The sequence below is a fragment of the Rhincodon typus genome, chromosome 12, assembly GCF_021869965.1.
Source record: "Rhincodon typus isolate 14 chromosome 12, sRhiTyp1.1, whole genome shotgun sequence".
NCBI lineage: Eukaryota > Metazoa > Chordata > Chondrichthyes > Orectolobiformes > Rhincodontidae > Rhincodon > Rhincodon typus.
In genome coordinates this window covers 15283855-15299160 of record NC_063343.1, presented here as the reverse complement: position 1 = coordinate 15299160, position 15306 = coordinate 15283855, and the positions used below count along the sequence as shown (strand labels likewise).

The 15306-nt window shown below is 47.8% G+C and overlaps 1 protein-coding gene across 3 annotated transcripts in view; it reads right to left on the bottom strand.

The window, feature by feature from the left end:
• The window catches only part of uimc1 (ubiquitin interaction motif containing 1), a 92769-nt gene that overhangs the window by 30956 nt on the left and 46507 nt on the right, over positions 1–15306 (bottom strand). For 2 of the 3 annotated variants that reach the window (XM_048603822.1, XM_048603823.1), the window contains exons 5-6: positions 5155–5207; positions 4250–4341 (exon numbers count right to left, since the gene is read on the bottom strand). In XM_048603822.1, coding sequence (XP_048459779.1) covers positions 4250–4341; positions 5155–5207 — 145 coding nt within the window. Of the gene's footprint in view, positions 1–3535; positions 3836–4249; positions 4342–5154; positions 5208–15306 lie in introns of all 3 variants that reach the window. The other variant, XR_007263384.1, reaches the window with a different exon arrangement.

Below are 15306 nucleotides of genomic sequence, written 5' to 3'. Positions count from 1 at the left end.
AGTCCTCAGGAATGATGGACCATGTCCCGGACCAGGTAAAATCCTGGGACCACATAGGACTGGTCTAGGTGAATCATGTGGCCCAGCACGATGCCAAGGCAAGAACGAAACACCCTGGCAAAGATTTTATTGTCGTGTTGAGGAGGAAGATCAGATGTCAGTTCTTTATCGAATGGAGATCCTTCCCTCTTGGGCAACACAATAATGATGGGGCTCTGCACCAAGAGAGGGGATCTCTTCAATCACAATACATTCCCCCAGGACCCACATGTAGACACTACCCGTACATTACAGAACATCCTGAGAAACACCATGGTTAGCCAGTCCAGCCCCAGGACTAACCCTTGGAGAGCCAGTCAAACACAGCAGTCAGCTCCTCCAGGCTCAAGGGTGCACTGAGCTTCTTGGCACCCTCCAGGCTGACTGCAGCAGGTCCTCACATGACATTTTGGGTCTGATACCCTTGGACCTGAGACAAGGGATCCGTTGTTGGCTGGTAGCACAAGGAGCTGTTGGTAGATCCTGTGCCTTTTTTCCAGTGAGTAGAAAGAGATGGAGCTGCTGTCTACTACTGGGGATCTGGATCTATGTCCTCAGACACTTCCTGGGGACCAATGAGATACAGGTCTCGAAGTGCACCCTTCTGTTCTTCACACGCCTCCAGCAGGGTAGGGTCCTCATTAGGCTGATCAAGATGTGACTCTATGTTGGACACCCACTTTACCAACTCCTCAATCATTGATTTCCACCTTTTTGTCGATCCTCATTCATGCTCCTGACAGAATACCTGGATTTGAGTCTTGCCCACACCCCACCATAACTTTTTTTTTGTTCATTAATAGGATGAGGGTGTCGCTGGCTAGGCAGCATTTATTGCCCAGAGGATAGTTCAACGTCAACGACATTGCTGAGGAGTCACATGTAGGCCAGAACACATAAGAATAGCAGTTACCTTTCCTAAAGGGCATTAGTGAACCAGACAGGCTTTTCTGGCAATCTTGCCATGGCCATCATTAGATTCTTAATTCCAGATACTTACTGAATTCAAATTTCACCATCTGCTGTGGCGGGATTTGAACCCGAGTCTCCAGAACATTTATCTGGGTCTCTGGATTAATAGTCCAGCGATAATACCACTAGGCCATTGCCTCCCCGATAAGGCAGGAAAGCCCGGTTTGCTTTTCCAGCTGGCCCAGAAGTGATAGAACGACTCCTAAAAATGCTCGTCCTCCAGCAGCAGGTTGCTGAAGTGCCAGTACGTGGCCCTCATTCTGGCGAGGAACTGAGCAAGCTCTGCCCACACAAGATTATGATCAGTGAACAAGGTGGTTGGAACACAAGGGGCATATACGCTGAATGTAGAGGCGGCCAATTCTGGTCACTCTGCATTTCTTGCAGGAGGCACATCACATAACCTCATTCCCTGAGGGGCACCAGAATGTGAAATCTGTGCTGTGCTTCTCTGCTGCCACTGATGTTGAGGCTGGTTATGGTAGTCTTCTTGGCAACAGTGTTGTGTCATCATCATCATTGCTAAATTTATTGGTTGGGAGGAGGATCGTTTTTATCCTTCAATCCTCCGTCACTGGAGAGGAACCTTTGGCGCTGTGGCTTTCTGTTCCTGTCCACTTCTGGGCTGTTTATAAGTGCAGGGCAGTCAGGAACAGTAGTCGGGAATCCCACTGATCCAATGCCAACCAGACTATCTCAGGACCCAGCATTTCCTAGAGTAAATCCAGGAGACTCCCTATGGTGATGAGGGGAGTCCTCATTTGTGAGCACCAAATCTAATGCCACCTCATCTAAATATGTGGTGCTCCTAACTAATGCTCCATCCTCCTTTCGGTTATCACCTCCAATAGCCAACCCCTAATTTGGGGGGGGGGCCTGCACACGAGACAGAGAGAGACAGCGCGCACATGCCCGTGTCGGTGGGGGGAAGGGGACGTGTGTGTGTGTGTCAGTGAGGGGAGGGGATGGGGGCGGTGGTGGTGGTCCAGGGTCATCAGACACACTCCTGCATCAAGCCCCACCACCAAGGTTGAAATGACGATAGTCTGCTGTGACCACTGTGGCTTCAATTAAAATGTCGGCACCACTGGGTGTCAGTGGGCTACACCCCACTCCAGTCCTGGCACTGGGTCACCCTCTATGTTGGGGAAGAGATCTCCATTTCATCTGGGAGGAATGAGGAGACATGCTCTTTCATGCTCTCTCATCCAGGGTCCTTTCAGGTTGACTATCTCCACCACTACCCCCAATCAGGTAAGGCAGCAATTTGGGGCCTTCCAGGTGTTGAGGCATGGACATGAGCTCAGCGATTGTGGGGCACTGCAACAACAGGTGCAGAACCTCCTCCCCAAGGAAGCAGATAGAGGAGTCTTCAGGGAGCACTGCTACCCCTTTGGCAGGGGAGGCTGATTACAATTTTTGCCTTCCCTGCTCCTGGGGAGTGGTGCCCTTTCCAGGACTATTGATTGGCAAGGGAGACCTCCATCTCTATGCTCCCCAATCGTCTTTAAATTTCGCCCCCTTCTAAGGAAGCCCCAACAAAATTGAAGCCATGTGTGGGGCTAGCAGAAACCTGAAGCACCATGGGCTGAGGACTGCAGGCCTTATCAATGAGCCACAGGCCGGGACTCCAAACACTGTGCTATCTCGATCGGCCTGAGGTGACTAGATGCCAATATGGATACTGGGCCAAGAAGAGGTGCAATGGTGTTAGGGTCACTCAGAGTCTCTCTGGGGTGTCAACACATATCTTATAGCAGGCCTTCCTGTCCCTCGGACACTGTCCTCCCCCCCACCTCATCAGCGGCATGGTGTCATTTGTAGCCAGCTCAGCTCTCTCCTGCAAGAGCTGAGATGGGTCCACAGGGGGAGGACCAGCAGTGCCAACTGTGACCACTCGACTGGGTGCAGCAACTTTGGAGTCGGGCAGGTCTTTCTGAGGTGCTTCACCTCTTTACAGGCATGGCGCACACACCATCCACTGACGGTGAACAGCAAGCAGCCCCTCATGTTCCACTGTAAATCCCCCTCCACCTGGACCACAGAGGTAAACGTTTGGCGCTGGAGGCAGTAAATGTGACAAAGGCAGGCCTCCTGAAGACACAGCAATATGAGTGCCACTTCCCGATCTCACATCTCCAATCTGGCAGAGGAGCTCCAATGGAATGAAAAGCAGGGCATTCAATAAAACAACCCTCTGGGCCATCACAGCCACAGTAAGCCCCTTCTCCATGGTGAGCTGCACCACTGCTTGATCCTCAGGAAGAACAGAGCCTTCCGATACATGACGGACGCTGTGACAAGGGTGGGGGTGACTACTACCATGGCCACTATGCATGCATTAATTGTCATAATGGGGTGAGTGTAGCTTTTTGGTGAGAGTAAAGGAACGCGACAAGGTCTCTGGAGGCACAGGGGCTGAATGGATGCAGTCACCCCCACACAGGGTGGCTTTGCCCTTGTTGTCAATGATATTGATGGTGAATGTTCTAGTGTCATCACTTTTTCAAAGGATCACGCTCACCTCTTTTTTCAAACAGCGAAATCCTTCAGATAAGCAACAGCCTCCCAAATCCCTAGTTCTTCAGGTAGCACTGCTTCACAGTCTGTAGGTAATCCCCAGTCAATCAAGGCACCTGGCTGCTGTGATCTTCATGTGACAAAAGTGACCGGCTCCCAACTCAATCCAGATTGTACTTGAAGATAGAGGTGCACCAACAGCAACAGGAGCTCCAGTTCCACATCACTCAGCAGGAGAGACCCCAAGCTCTAGGTCTCAGTCAGCGCAGGAAATGCTCCAGGCAGCAGCAACAGCAGCTCCAGGCTGTAGACCCAATCAGTAGCACCATCAACAGGTCAGTCTCCAAGTTCCAGTTCACAATTAGCAGCAACAGCACAGAGTAAAGCTTGCCCTACTGTTTTAAACTGAAAGTTAAGCTCCCTGTACTGTCCCCACAAACGCTCCCAGGACAGGAATAGCATGGAGTCAGCTAGAAACTTAAAGTAAAACACTCTTTACACTGTCTTTAAGTACTCCCAGGATGGGTACAGCATGGGGCCTATGAATGCTTCAGTTACCATTGTCATCTTGGGAAGTTTAAACCACATCTCATACAGTAACTAAAGGCATTTAGTTCAATGTGACCTGTTCTCAGAAGAGTTATGTTTCAGAAGACAGCAAGGATTCACATTCTGAAAATTAGCTACTTACACTTAAACCAACATACTCAGAACTCACCTGCACAAATAAACAAAACATCATCCTCTGGTTGAACATCACCACTCACACTGGAACCCATATCTCTGCTTTCCTCAGATTCCACTTGCTCACTGGAAACACAAAGAGGATATAATTAAAGACACGAAAAGAAAATTCATGAGGCACACTATACCAACAGAAATATCCATCTGCACACCACAGTCTCCACTTCTCCTTACACCCCCACTGCAGCACTACGCCTCCACCTCTTCATACCCACAGCAAAACATAGTCTTCCACCTTCACCTCAAAGCACAATCTCCTCACACACCAACATCATTCACAGCGCCATCTCACTCACATCATACCCTTTACAGCACCATGTTCTCCTGAGCAGTTGGCCTTGAGGAAGAAATGCTGAGGTAGCCAATGACATCATATCCCATGGAAAAGATAGAACATGGCTCACAAAAGTATCTAACAAAAGTATGCCCGGGTCTCAGGATGCAGAGAGTGTAGATACATGAATTGTTACCGAAGGTTGCAGAAATGTGCCGTCACATTGCGGCACAGTGGCTCAGCGGTTAGCACTGCTGCCTCACAGAGCCAGGTTCCCGGGTTCGATTCCACCCTCGGGCGACTGCCTGTGTGGAATCTGCACATTCTCCCCGTGTCTGCGTGGGTTTCCTCCGGGTGCTCCGGTTTCCTCCCACAGTCCAAAGATGTGCAGGCTAGGTGGATTGGCCATGCTAAATTGCCCATAGTGTTCAGGGATGCCTAGCTTAGGTGGGTTAAAGAGGATTCTCCAAGGGTCGGTGTGGATTTGTTGGGCTGAAGGGCCTTTTTCCACACTGTAGGGATTCTATGATTCTATGAATATAAACAGCACCATATAAATTAAGCAATATGAGCAATTATTCATAAGGAGTAATTGATTTCCATACCTATTCGCTTCATCGTTCACCTCCGGAGATTCTTCAATAAACAAATTTGGAGACTGCAAAGAGACACATGGAGCGGGGTCAGAGTGTACGACACAGACAGTGGAGTGTGTGTGATATGGAGAACGGGGTCAGTGTGAACCACAACATTGGGGTCACAGTATGAAATACAAGAGCAACGTCAGTGTGAGCAATACACAGAGCGTGGTCAGTGTGTGAACCACAACAGTGAGGTCAGTATTTCAAACAGGAGAGCAAGATCAGTGTGTTTCACATGGAGAGCTGGGTGAGCCTGTGAAACACGGAGATGGTGATCAGCGCAAGAAACACAGACAGCAGGGTATATGTGTGAAACATGGAAAGCAAGATATATGCTTAAAACAGAGGGTGGGGTCAGTGTATGAAACACAAGAGCAGGATCAGTGTGTGAAACACAGAGGGCATCGTCAGCGTGTGAACCACAATAGTGGGGTCAGAGAATGAAACACGTGAGCAGGGTTTGTGTGTGAACTACGACAGTGGTGTCACTATGTGAAATACGGAGATCAGGACCAGGGTGTGAAACATGACAGCATTGTTAGTATGTGAAACATGAGAGCAGGGACAGCATGTAAAACATGGAGAGCGGTTCAGTTTAAGTAACAGAGAGTGTGGTAGGATTGTGAACCATGACAGCGAGATCACAGTATGAAACACAAGAGCAGGGTCAGTGTTTGAAACAGGGCAGTGGGGTCTGTAAATTGAACATCATGAGTGAGGTCAGTATGAAACATGACAGCAGTGTCAATGTACAGAACACAAAAGCAGGGTCAGTGTGCGACAGGTGAAGAGCAGGGTCAGTGAGTGAAACACAAAAGCAGGATCAGTGTGCAAAACATGGTGAGTGGGGTTAAAGTATGAAAAATGGACAGCGAGGCCAGTGTGTGAGACAACAGCAGGGTCATTGTGTAAAATGCGAAAGCACAGTCAGTATGCAAAACACGATGAGTGGGGTCAGTGAGCGAAACGCAAGCATGGAGTCAGAGTGTGAAATGCTGAGAGGGGTTCAGCCCATGAAACTCAGTGAGAGGGATCAGTGCAAGAAACGCAGAGGGTGCAGTCAGTGTGTGAAACACAGACAGTAGAGTCTGTACATGAAACACAGAGGGTAGGGTCAGTGTTTGAAACTTGGACAGCAGGGCCACTGCAGAAAACATCAGAGCAGGGCCAGTGCATGAAACACAGGGCAGGATCAGTGTGTCAAATGTGGACAGCGCTGTCAGTGTGTGAACCACAACAGCAGGGTCAGAGAATAAAACACTCAGAGCGGGTCAGTGTGTGACACATGGAGAGCAAGGATAGTATCAGAAACATGGACAGTGGGGTCAATGTGCGAAACATGGAGTGTGGATTCAGGGTCAGTACCACAGACAGCGTGTTCAGGGTGTGAACTATGACTGCAGTAAAAGTGTGTGATCCACAACAGCATGGTCAGAGCATGAAACACGAGAGCTGGGCCAGCGTGTGAAACACGGACAGCGGGGTGAGCACAATGAAACACGGAGTGCGTTGTCAGTGTGTGAACCAAGACAGCAGGATCAGTATGGGTAACACTGAGAGTGGACTCAACGTGTCAAATGGGGAAAGTGGGATCACTGTATGAAACATGGACATCAGGGTCAATGTGTGAAACAGAGAGTAGGATCAGTGTTTCACACATGAAACATGGAGAGTGGGTTCAGTGTGAGTAATACAGAAAGCAGGGTCAGTGTGTGGAATACAAGCAGGAACAGTGTGCAAAACATCATGAGCAGGGTGAGAATATGAAAAATAGTGAGCGTGCTCAATGCGTGAAATGTATTGCTCTTCATTGTGTCGAACACGAAAGCAGTCAGTGTGTGAAACACGAGAGCAGAGTCAGGGTGTGAAACATGGAGAGTGTGGTCAGCGTGTGAAATACAGACAGCAGGATCTGCATGTGAACCTCAGTGAGTAGGATCAAACAGTAGGGTCAGAGCGTTAAACACAGAGGGTAGGGTCAGTGTATGAAACACGCAAAGCAAGGTCAATGCATAAAATACAAGAGCAGGGTCAGTGCGTGAAACACAGAGGGTGGGGTCACTGCATGAAACACAAGAGTTTGATCAGTGTGTGAACCACAAAAGGAGGGTCAATGTATGAAACTCGAGAGCAGGGACGATTTGTAAAACACGAGAAGCAGGGTCAGTGTACGAAACATGGAAAGTGGATTCAGTGTCAATGACACAGAGAGCGTGTTAAAGGTGTGAACTACAACTGCAAGTGTCAGTGTGTGATCCACAACAGCGCAGTCACAGTATGAAACAAAAAAGCTGGGTCTGTGTTTGAAACATGAGTGCAGGGTCAGTGTGTAAACCATGGAGAGTGGGGCCAGCATGTGAAACACTGAGAGCAGGGTGAGCACAATGAAACACGGAGTGCGTGGTCAGTGAGTGAGACATGGACATCAAAGCCAGTGTGTGAAACTGAAATAACTGCACAGAAGTCCGTGTCCCGTCACCAAGTCACCCTTTATTTAGTAGTGCACAGTACACTGGCTGTGGCTAGCTCGTTTGGAGTCAGACCTCAACTGAGGAGATTCCAATTGCCTGGTTTTATAGAGTCATTGAGTCCTAAAGCACGGAGACAGGCACTTTGACCCAAACTGGTCCATGCAACCAAAATGTCCATCCAAACTAACACCATTTCACTGCACTTGGGCCATATCCTTCTAAACCTGTCCACATATTTGTCCAAATACCTTTTAAATGTTGTTAATGTACCCGCCTCCACCACTTCCTCTGGCAACACATTCCAATACATACCACTCTCTGTGTAAACATGTTGTCCCTCAGGTTCCCATGTATTCTTTCCCCTCTTACCTTAAATTGATGCCTTCTAGTCCTCGGTTCCTCAACCCTGGGAAAAAGACTGAGCGCATTCACCCTAACCATGCCTCTCATGATTTTATACACTTCTACAAAATTCCCCCTCAGTCTCCTATGCTCTAAAGAAAAAAATCCTAGCTTGTTCAACATCTCTCCATAACTCATTCTCTTGAGTCCTGGCAACATCCTTGTAAATTTCTTCTGCACTCTTTCCAGATTAAAAACATCCTTCCAATATCAAGGTGATCAAAACTGAACACAATACTCCAAGTACAGCCTCACCCACATCCTTACAAGGGCAACATAACTTCCCATGAAACTCCTATCTTGATTTGACTTTCCAAAATGCAACACCTCACACTTATCTATGTTAAATTCCATTTGCCATTTCTCAGCCCACTTCCCCAGCTGATCAAGATCCTGCTGCAATTTCTGATAACCTTCCTCACTGTCCATGATACCACCTATTTAAGTGTCATCTGCAACTTACTAATCATGTACCTTGTACATTCTCATCCAAATCATTGATATAAATAACAACAGCAATGGGCCCAGCACCGACCCCTGAGGCACACAACTAGTCACAGGCCTCCAGTCCAACAGCCGTCCTTCTACTATTACTCTCTGCTTCTTACCATCAAGCCAATTGTGTCAGCAATTTGCCAACTCTCCCTGGATTCCATGCGATCTAACCTTCCAGAGCAGCCTACCTTATTAAAGGCCTTACTGAAATCTATACAGACTACGTCTACTGCCCTGCCCTCATCAACCTTTCTGGTCACTTCATCAAAGAATGCTAACAAATTTGTGAGGCATGATCTCCCAATTATGAAACCATGCTGACTACTCCTAATCTGAGGAAGGGTCACCTGACCCGAAACGTTAACTCTGTTTTTTTCTTCACAGATGTTGCCAGACCTGCTGGGCTTTTCCAGCAATTTGTTTTTACTCCTAATCAAACCCTGTCTTTCTAATGCATGTATATCTTATCCCTCAGAATCTTCTTAAGTAACTTATCTACCACAGATGTTAAGCTTACTGGTTTATAATTCCCAGGTTTTCCTTTACAACTCTTCCTGAATGAGGGCACAACATTCACTACCCTCCAATCTTCCGGGACCTCACCGTGGTTAATGCTGAAATATATCAGCCAGCGACCCCGCAATTTCTTCTCTAGCCTCTTGCAGGGTTCTTGGATATATCTGACCAGGACCCGGAGATTTATCCACCTCCATACATTCCAATACTTCCAACACCTCCTCTACTGTGATATGGACTTTCCCTAAGATATCGCTACTAACTTCCCCAAGTTCCCAAGTCTCCACGTCTTTCTCCGTGGTAAACTCAGAGGAGAAATATCCATTGAGAACCTCGCCCATCTCCTGCGGTTCCACACATACATGTCTATACATATATATTTTTTATTTTTTTTTTAATCTTTCTCTAGCCTGTGGATGGATTTGATGAGAAGGAGCTGTTTCCCTCAGCACAGAGCTCAGTGACAGGCATGGGGAGACTACATTGAGGTATCCAAGCCTGTGACGGGCCTGGATGGAGTGAAACTGAACTGCACAGAGGCTGGTATCCCATTACCAAGTCACCCTCCTGGTTATCTTGGTCTGCCCAAGGTCCGGTTTCTCCAGCTCGGACTCAGATAAAGGCGGCCGTGTACTGAACTGTGGCCCGTCTCTTGCATTCAGAACATCTCGGAAGACTCTCTCCCCCTCTTCTTCTGGCAGCAATAGCATCGAGGCTGCATCCATTTCAGACTCTGAGATTTGCTCGACACTAGTTGGAGGGGGAGCACCTGTGGCTTCTGCCGAGCCTTCTGGCTGCTCTGAGTGGCCAGGTATGTTTTGCTCCTGTCCCATTTGCGAGGTAATGGCTTTCAGGTGAACACGTGTTTGTTCAGGACTGTAACCCCCAATTGAATTTTCTAAGTCATGGGACCTGAACTCATGTCAACCTTGCCTCATACCCAGACAGGGCCATTTCCATGGTGCTGGCACCAAACTTGAGCCCTTTAATTAAACTGTCTCTCTCACTTAGAGGAGGCATGCAGCCGGCCTTGGCATTCTTGCTGTTTCACCTTTGCCTCCAAATCTGGAAATATCAGATTTAGCCTATTTAGTCTTCTCTCCATCAACAACTCTGCTGTAGCTATTCCTGTTGTTGCGCGTGGGGTGGTCCCATAATTGAACAGGAACTGGGACAGTTTGATGTCAATTGATGCTGTAGGCTACTTCCTTAGGCCTGCTTTCAATGTTTGGACTGCTCTTTCTGCTAGACCATTGGATGATGGATGATTTGGAGCTGTCCTTTGGAACCAAATGCCTTTGGACTTCACGAAATATTCAAATTCGCTGCTGGTAAATGACGTCCCATTGTCCATGACCAATACTTCCTGGAGTCTATGTATCGCGAACGATGCTTGCAGCTTCTCAGTTGTCACCCCTATGCATATCCAACAACTTTGAATAGGCACCCACAATGACCAGGAACATTGAGCCCATGAAAGGACCGGCATAGTCGATACGCAACTGAGTGCAGGGTTTACCCAGCCATTCCCCTGAATGTTGGGGTGCTGCTGGTGGCAATTTTTGTCCTGGGCACCGCCCCACCAATGCAGCTGTGTCAACATCCAACCCTGGCCACCAGACATAGTTTCTTGCTCACATCTTCATCTTGGAAACCGCTGTATGATCCTGGTGGAGTTCAGCCAGTATCTGGTGGCGACCTTTACTTGGGACAATCACCATTGCTCCCCACAGTAATATGCCATCCTCTATGGTGATCCGGTTTTGGTTTAAAAAGACTTAAATCCTAGTTGCGATGGCCCTTCTGTTTCCCACGTTACCACCAGGTCTTTCAGTTTTTCTAGGACAGAATCTTTTTGTGTCCACATGCGGTTTTGTCTGTGGTGACTGGAAGGGTGTCCAGAAAGTTTAAAGCCAAAACAGACATTTCCAGGGGAGGCACCATTGGTGGAGTACCTGCCAGTGGGAGGTGGCTCAAAGCGTCTGCATTAGCCACTTGGCTTCCTGGACAGTGTTCTAACTTGTATGCACTGAGACTAAGGGCCCAACACTGTATTCTACTGGAAACTATGGGCAATACCGTCATCTTCCTTCAGTAGCCCTAGCAGGGGTCTGTGATCTGTGACAATGACAAATTCCTGTCCTTAAAGGTACTGGTGGAACTTCCTCACACCAAAGATGATCACCAAACCTTCCTTCTCTATCTGGGCATACTTGCGTTCAGCATCAGCCAAAGTCCAGCAAACATACGCTATCAGGCATTCCTCTTTGTTGGGCATCTGGTGGGCCAACACTACCTCAATACAGTACGGGGAGGCATCACATGTCAGCACTACTTTTCGCTTCGGATTGTAGTGGGCCAACACCTCAGATGACAATAGCTGCTTTTTCACTTCCCTAAAGGATGCTTCTTGGCTTCGCGACCATTTCCAAGGCTGACCCTTTTTCAATAGCAGGTGACAAGATGGAGGCCAGGTTATGTATGAATTTTCCATAATAATTCACTAACCCAAGGAAAGACCTAAGCTCCAGTACAGATGTGGGAGCCAGGGCTCTTTTGATCGTCCTCATCTTCTCTCCCAGTTTTGTTGACCCTGTAACCAAGTAGGTCACTTGGGGCACCTGGAACACATATTTATCCTATCTAAGACGTATGCCCACCTGGGAGAGACATTTAAGTACCACTTCCAAATTCTGAAAGTGCTTTTTATTGGCCTTCACTGTTATTAGTACATCATCCAGGTAAATGGCAACCTGGGATAACCCTTGTAAAATGTTCTCCATGGTCTGCTGGAAAAGAGTGCAGGCTGATGATGCTCTAAATGACAGTTTTGTAAATTGATATAAAACCTTATGGATATTAATTGTAGCATACTTCTGGGGCTGCTCATCCAGTCACAACTGCAGGTAGGCATTGCTCATGTCCAGCTTGATAAAGGACAGTCACCCCTCCCCTGCCAACTTTGTGTACAAGTCGTTCATGTGAGGGATCGGGTATTTATCCAGCTGTGAGAAGCGATTTACCATTTGCTTAAATTCCCCATAAAGGCAAACTGAGCCATCAGGCTTCACAATTGATACAACTGGTGCTGGCTATTCTGCAAACTGCACTGGTTTGATAATCACTTCACTCTCCAGCCTTCAGATTTTCATCTCTACTTTTGCCCGCAAGGCAAATGGCATGGGTGGGCCTTGCAAAATCTTGGAATTATGTCCTGGTCAACATGTAAAGTGGCTTTGGTCCCTCTGATGGTCTCAAGACCTTGAAAAACTCCTGGGTTTTTAACTACGACTTCACTGAGGCAGCCATTTTCCAATTGAAAAATATTGAGCCAAAGGTGAATTTTTCTCAAACAATTCTGCTCCAACAGGCTTGGGCCTGAGCCTTTCACTACCATCAGTGTTAACTGCACTAACTACTTCTCAAGGGAGACTGGAACCAAAGTCGTAGCCTTAATTTGCCATGGTTCCCCAGTGTATGTTCTCAGTCTGGCTGAGGTCTTGCGCAAGCTTAAAGGTTGGAGTCCCAAGCGAATCTCGTTAAAGACAGATTTTGCAACCATAAATACGGCTACACCGTTATCAACTGGGTGACCATTTAACCAAATATTAATTATAACTGGCTCCGATTTGGGTGTCACTAAACAACCTAACTGTTCCAACCCAAATGTAGGGGAACTTTCCAGGGTGTACACTCTCCTGGGTACTGGCCTAGAAGCTTTCTTACTCAAGTCAGGCCTTGTAGGGTTCCTTTGCTGTCTTGAGTCTGCATACCGGCAGCAACTACAATGGCTTGCCGGACGAGATTCTGAAGAACTGTTTAGCCATTTAGTTGAGGCTCAACTTTGTTGTGAGGTTCTGCTGGGGCTGGCCTAGGTCCCTCTGCCCAGGACATGCCCTGCGTTAGGTTCTATGATTGCCTACACTCAAGTGGCGTTCCCTAACCTCAGCTGGACAGATGAAGGTGTCCACTTCCATTGGGATGCCCTATAGCTTCCATGCTCCACTTGCCACATTTTCTAATGACACGGCCAGCTGCTGTGCCTGTTTGAAGTCCAGCTGAGCTTCAGCTAGTAGGCGCTTCTGCATGGTTACGTCATTAATCCCACATATCAAACGGTTTCTCAACATCTCATTTCAGGGTTAACTCAAAATCACATACCTCTGCCAGTTGTCATAACCTCCTCAAAAATCCAGATATGGAATCCCTAGTTTTCTAAAAGCCAAATAAAACTGATAGTGTCTCAGGATTAGAGATGGTTTGGGATCGTAATATTCTTTAACCAACTCTGTCAACTCTTGGAAGTTTTGAGTGTCTAGAGCCTCTGGGAAAGTTAAAGCCCTGATAACCGAAAATGTTGTGGGTCCATAGGCAGTCAGAAGGATTACTCGTTGCTTTTCATCTGCCCCAATGTCTTTGCATTCTTTCCACATGCTGAGCCCAGTCTTCGACAGCAGGGTCAAATGAGTCAAGCTTCCCATATCGAGGCATGATGCCAGAAATGCTTACCCCATCTACAAGATGAAAGTTGCAAGCAAAAGTGCTTCAGGCACGTCCTGTTTTATCCCATCGCCACTGAAATAACTGGTGTCTCATCACCAAGTCACCCTTTATGTACTAGTGCACAGTAAACTGGCTGTGGCCAGCCAGCTCAGAGTCAGTCCTCAACTGAGGAGATTCTAATCTCCTGGTTATTTTGTTTTCTTTTTGTGTGGTGATGGTGGTTGTGACCTAATACAGCCCGAAAACAAAAAGTCAATGTCGCAGCTAAACAGCACCTTCCTCACAGTACACTTGCTGCGGCCAGCCAGCTGAGCCAGTTGCCTGAACTGAGGAGATCAAATTTCCTGGTTATCTTGGTCAGCCAAGGCTTTCCTGATTAGTCCACGTTAACCTCAATCAAGAACCTTGTAGTTAACGAGGTCCACCTTATTCCAAGTACTACAGAAATAGAATGCAACTCATGGAGAGCAGGATCAGTGAGAGTAATTCAGAAAGCGGAGTCAGTGTATGAAACACAAAAGCAAAATCTGTGTGCGAAACATGGTGGGAAGGGTTAGAGCTCGAAAACTGGACAGCAAAGTTAGCATGTGAAATACAAGAGCGGGGTCACTGTATCGAACACGAGAACAGGGTCAATGTGCAAAATATGGTGAGTGGGGTCAGTGTGCAACACATGGTGAGTGGGGTCAGTGTGTGAACCATGACAAGCGGGATCAGTATGTGTAACACGGAATGGGTTCAATGTGTGACATGGGGAGATTGGGGCCAGTGTGTGAAACACAGAGAGTGGGGTCAGTGTCCAACACATGGAGAGCAGGATCAGAGCGTGAAACATGGAGAGTAACACAGAGAGCAGGGTTAGTGTATGGAGCACGAAAACAGGGTCAGTGCGGGAAACATGGTGAGTGGAGTCTGTGAATGAAACACAATAGCAGGGTCAGTGTGTGAAACATGGAGAGCTGGATCAGCACATGAAACACGAAGAGCTTGTTCATCGCATGAAACACATGAAACATGCAGAGCTGGATCAGCACGTGAAACAAGGAGAGTGAGATCAACGCATGAAACATGGAAAGCGGTCTGGGTGTGTGAGACAGAGAGTGAGGGGTCAGTTAGTGAAACATAGAGTGAAGTCAATATGTAAAATACAAGAGCGGGGTCAAGCAGGGTCAATGTGCGAAACATGGTGAATGTGATCAGTGCATAAAACACAAGGCAGGGTCAGTGAGTGAAACACAGATACCAGGGTGAGCATGAGAAACACTGAATGCGTTGTCAGTGTGTGAAACATGGACATCAGGGTCAGTGTGTGAAAGCGTGGTCAGTGCAGAAAACACAACAGCGGGGTCACAGCGTAGACACAGAGAGTGGGGTCAGTGCGTGAAATGCGAGAAGTAGAGACAGTATGTAAAACATGGAGAGCCGGGTAGGTGTGCGAAACACAGACAGCAGATTCTGTCAGGCAGACAGAACCATGTCAGAGGGGTCAGTGTGTGATCCACATCAACAGGGCCAGCAAGGGAAACGCAGAGGCTGGGTGGTTCAGTGTCTGAAACAGGGAGATTGGGGTCACTGAGTGAAAGAGGAAAGTGGAGCCAGTAAAGATTGCGATCAGTACGTGAAACTGAGAGAGTGGGGTATGTGGTGCGTGCAAGGGGGAGGGCATGGCAACGGGGAGGGCGGAGAGCGGCGCGCGAAAGGAGGGGACGGGGTGTGGCGCGCGAAAGGA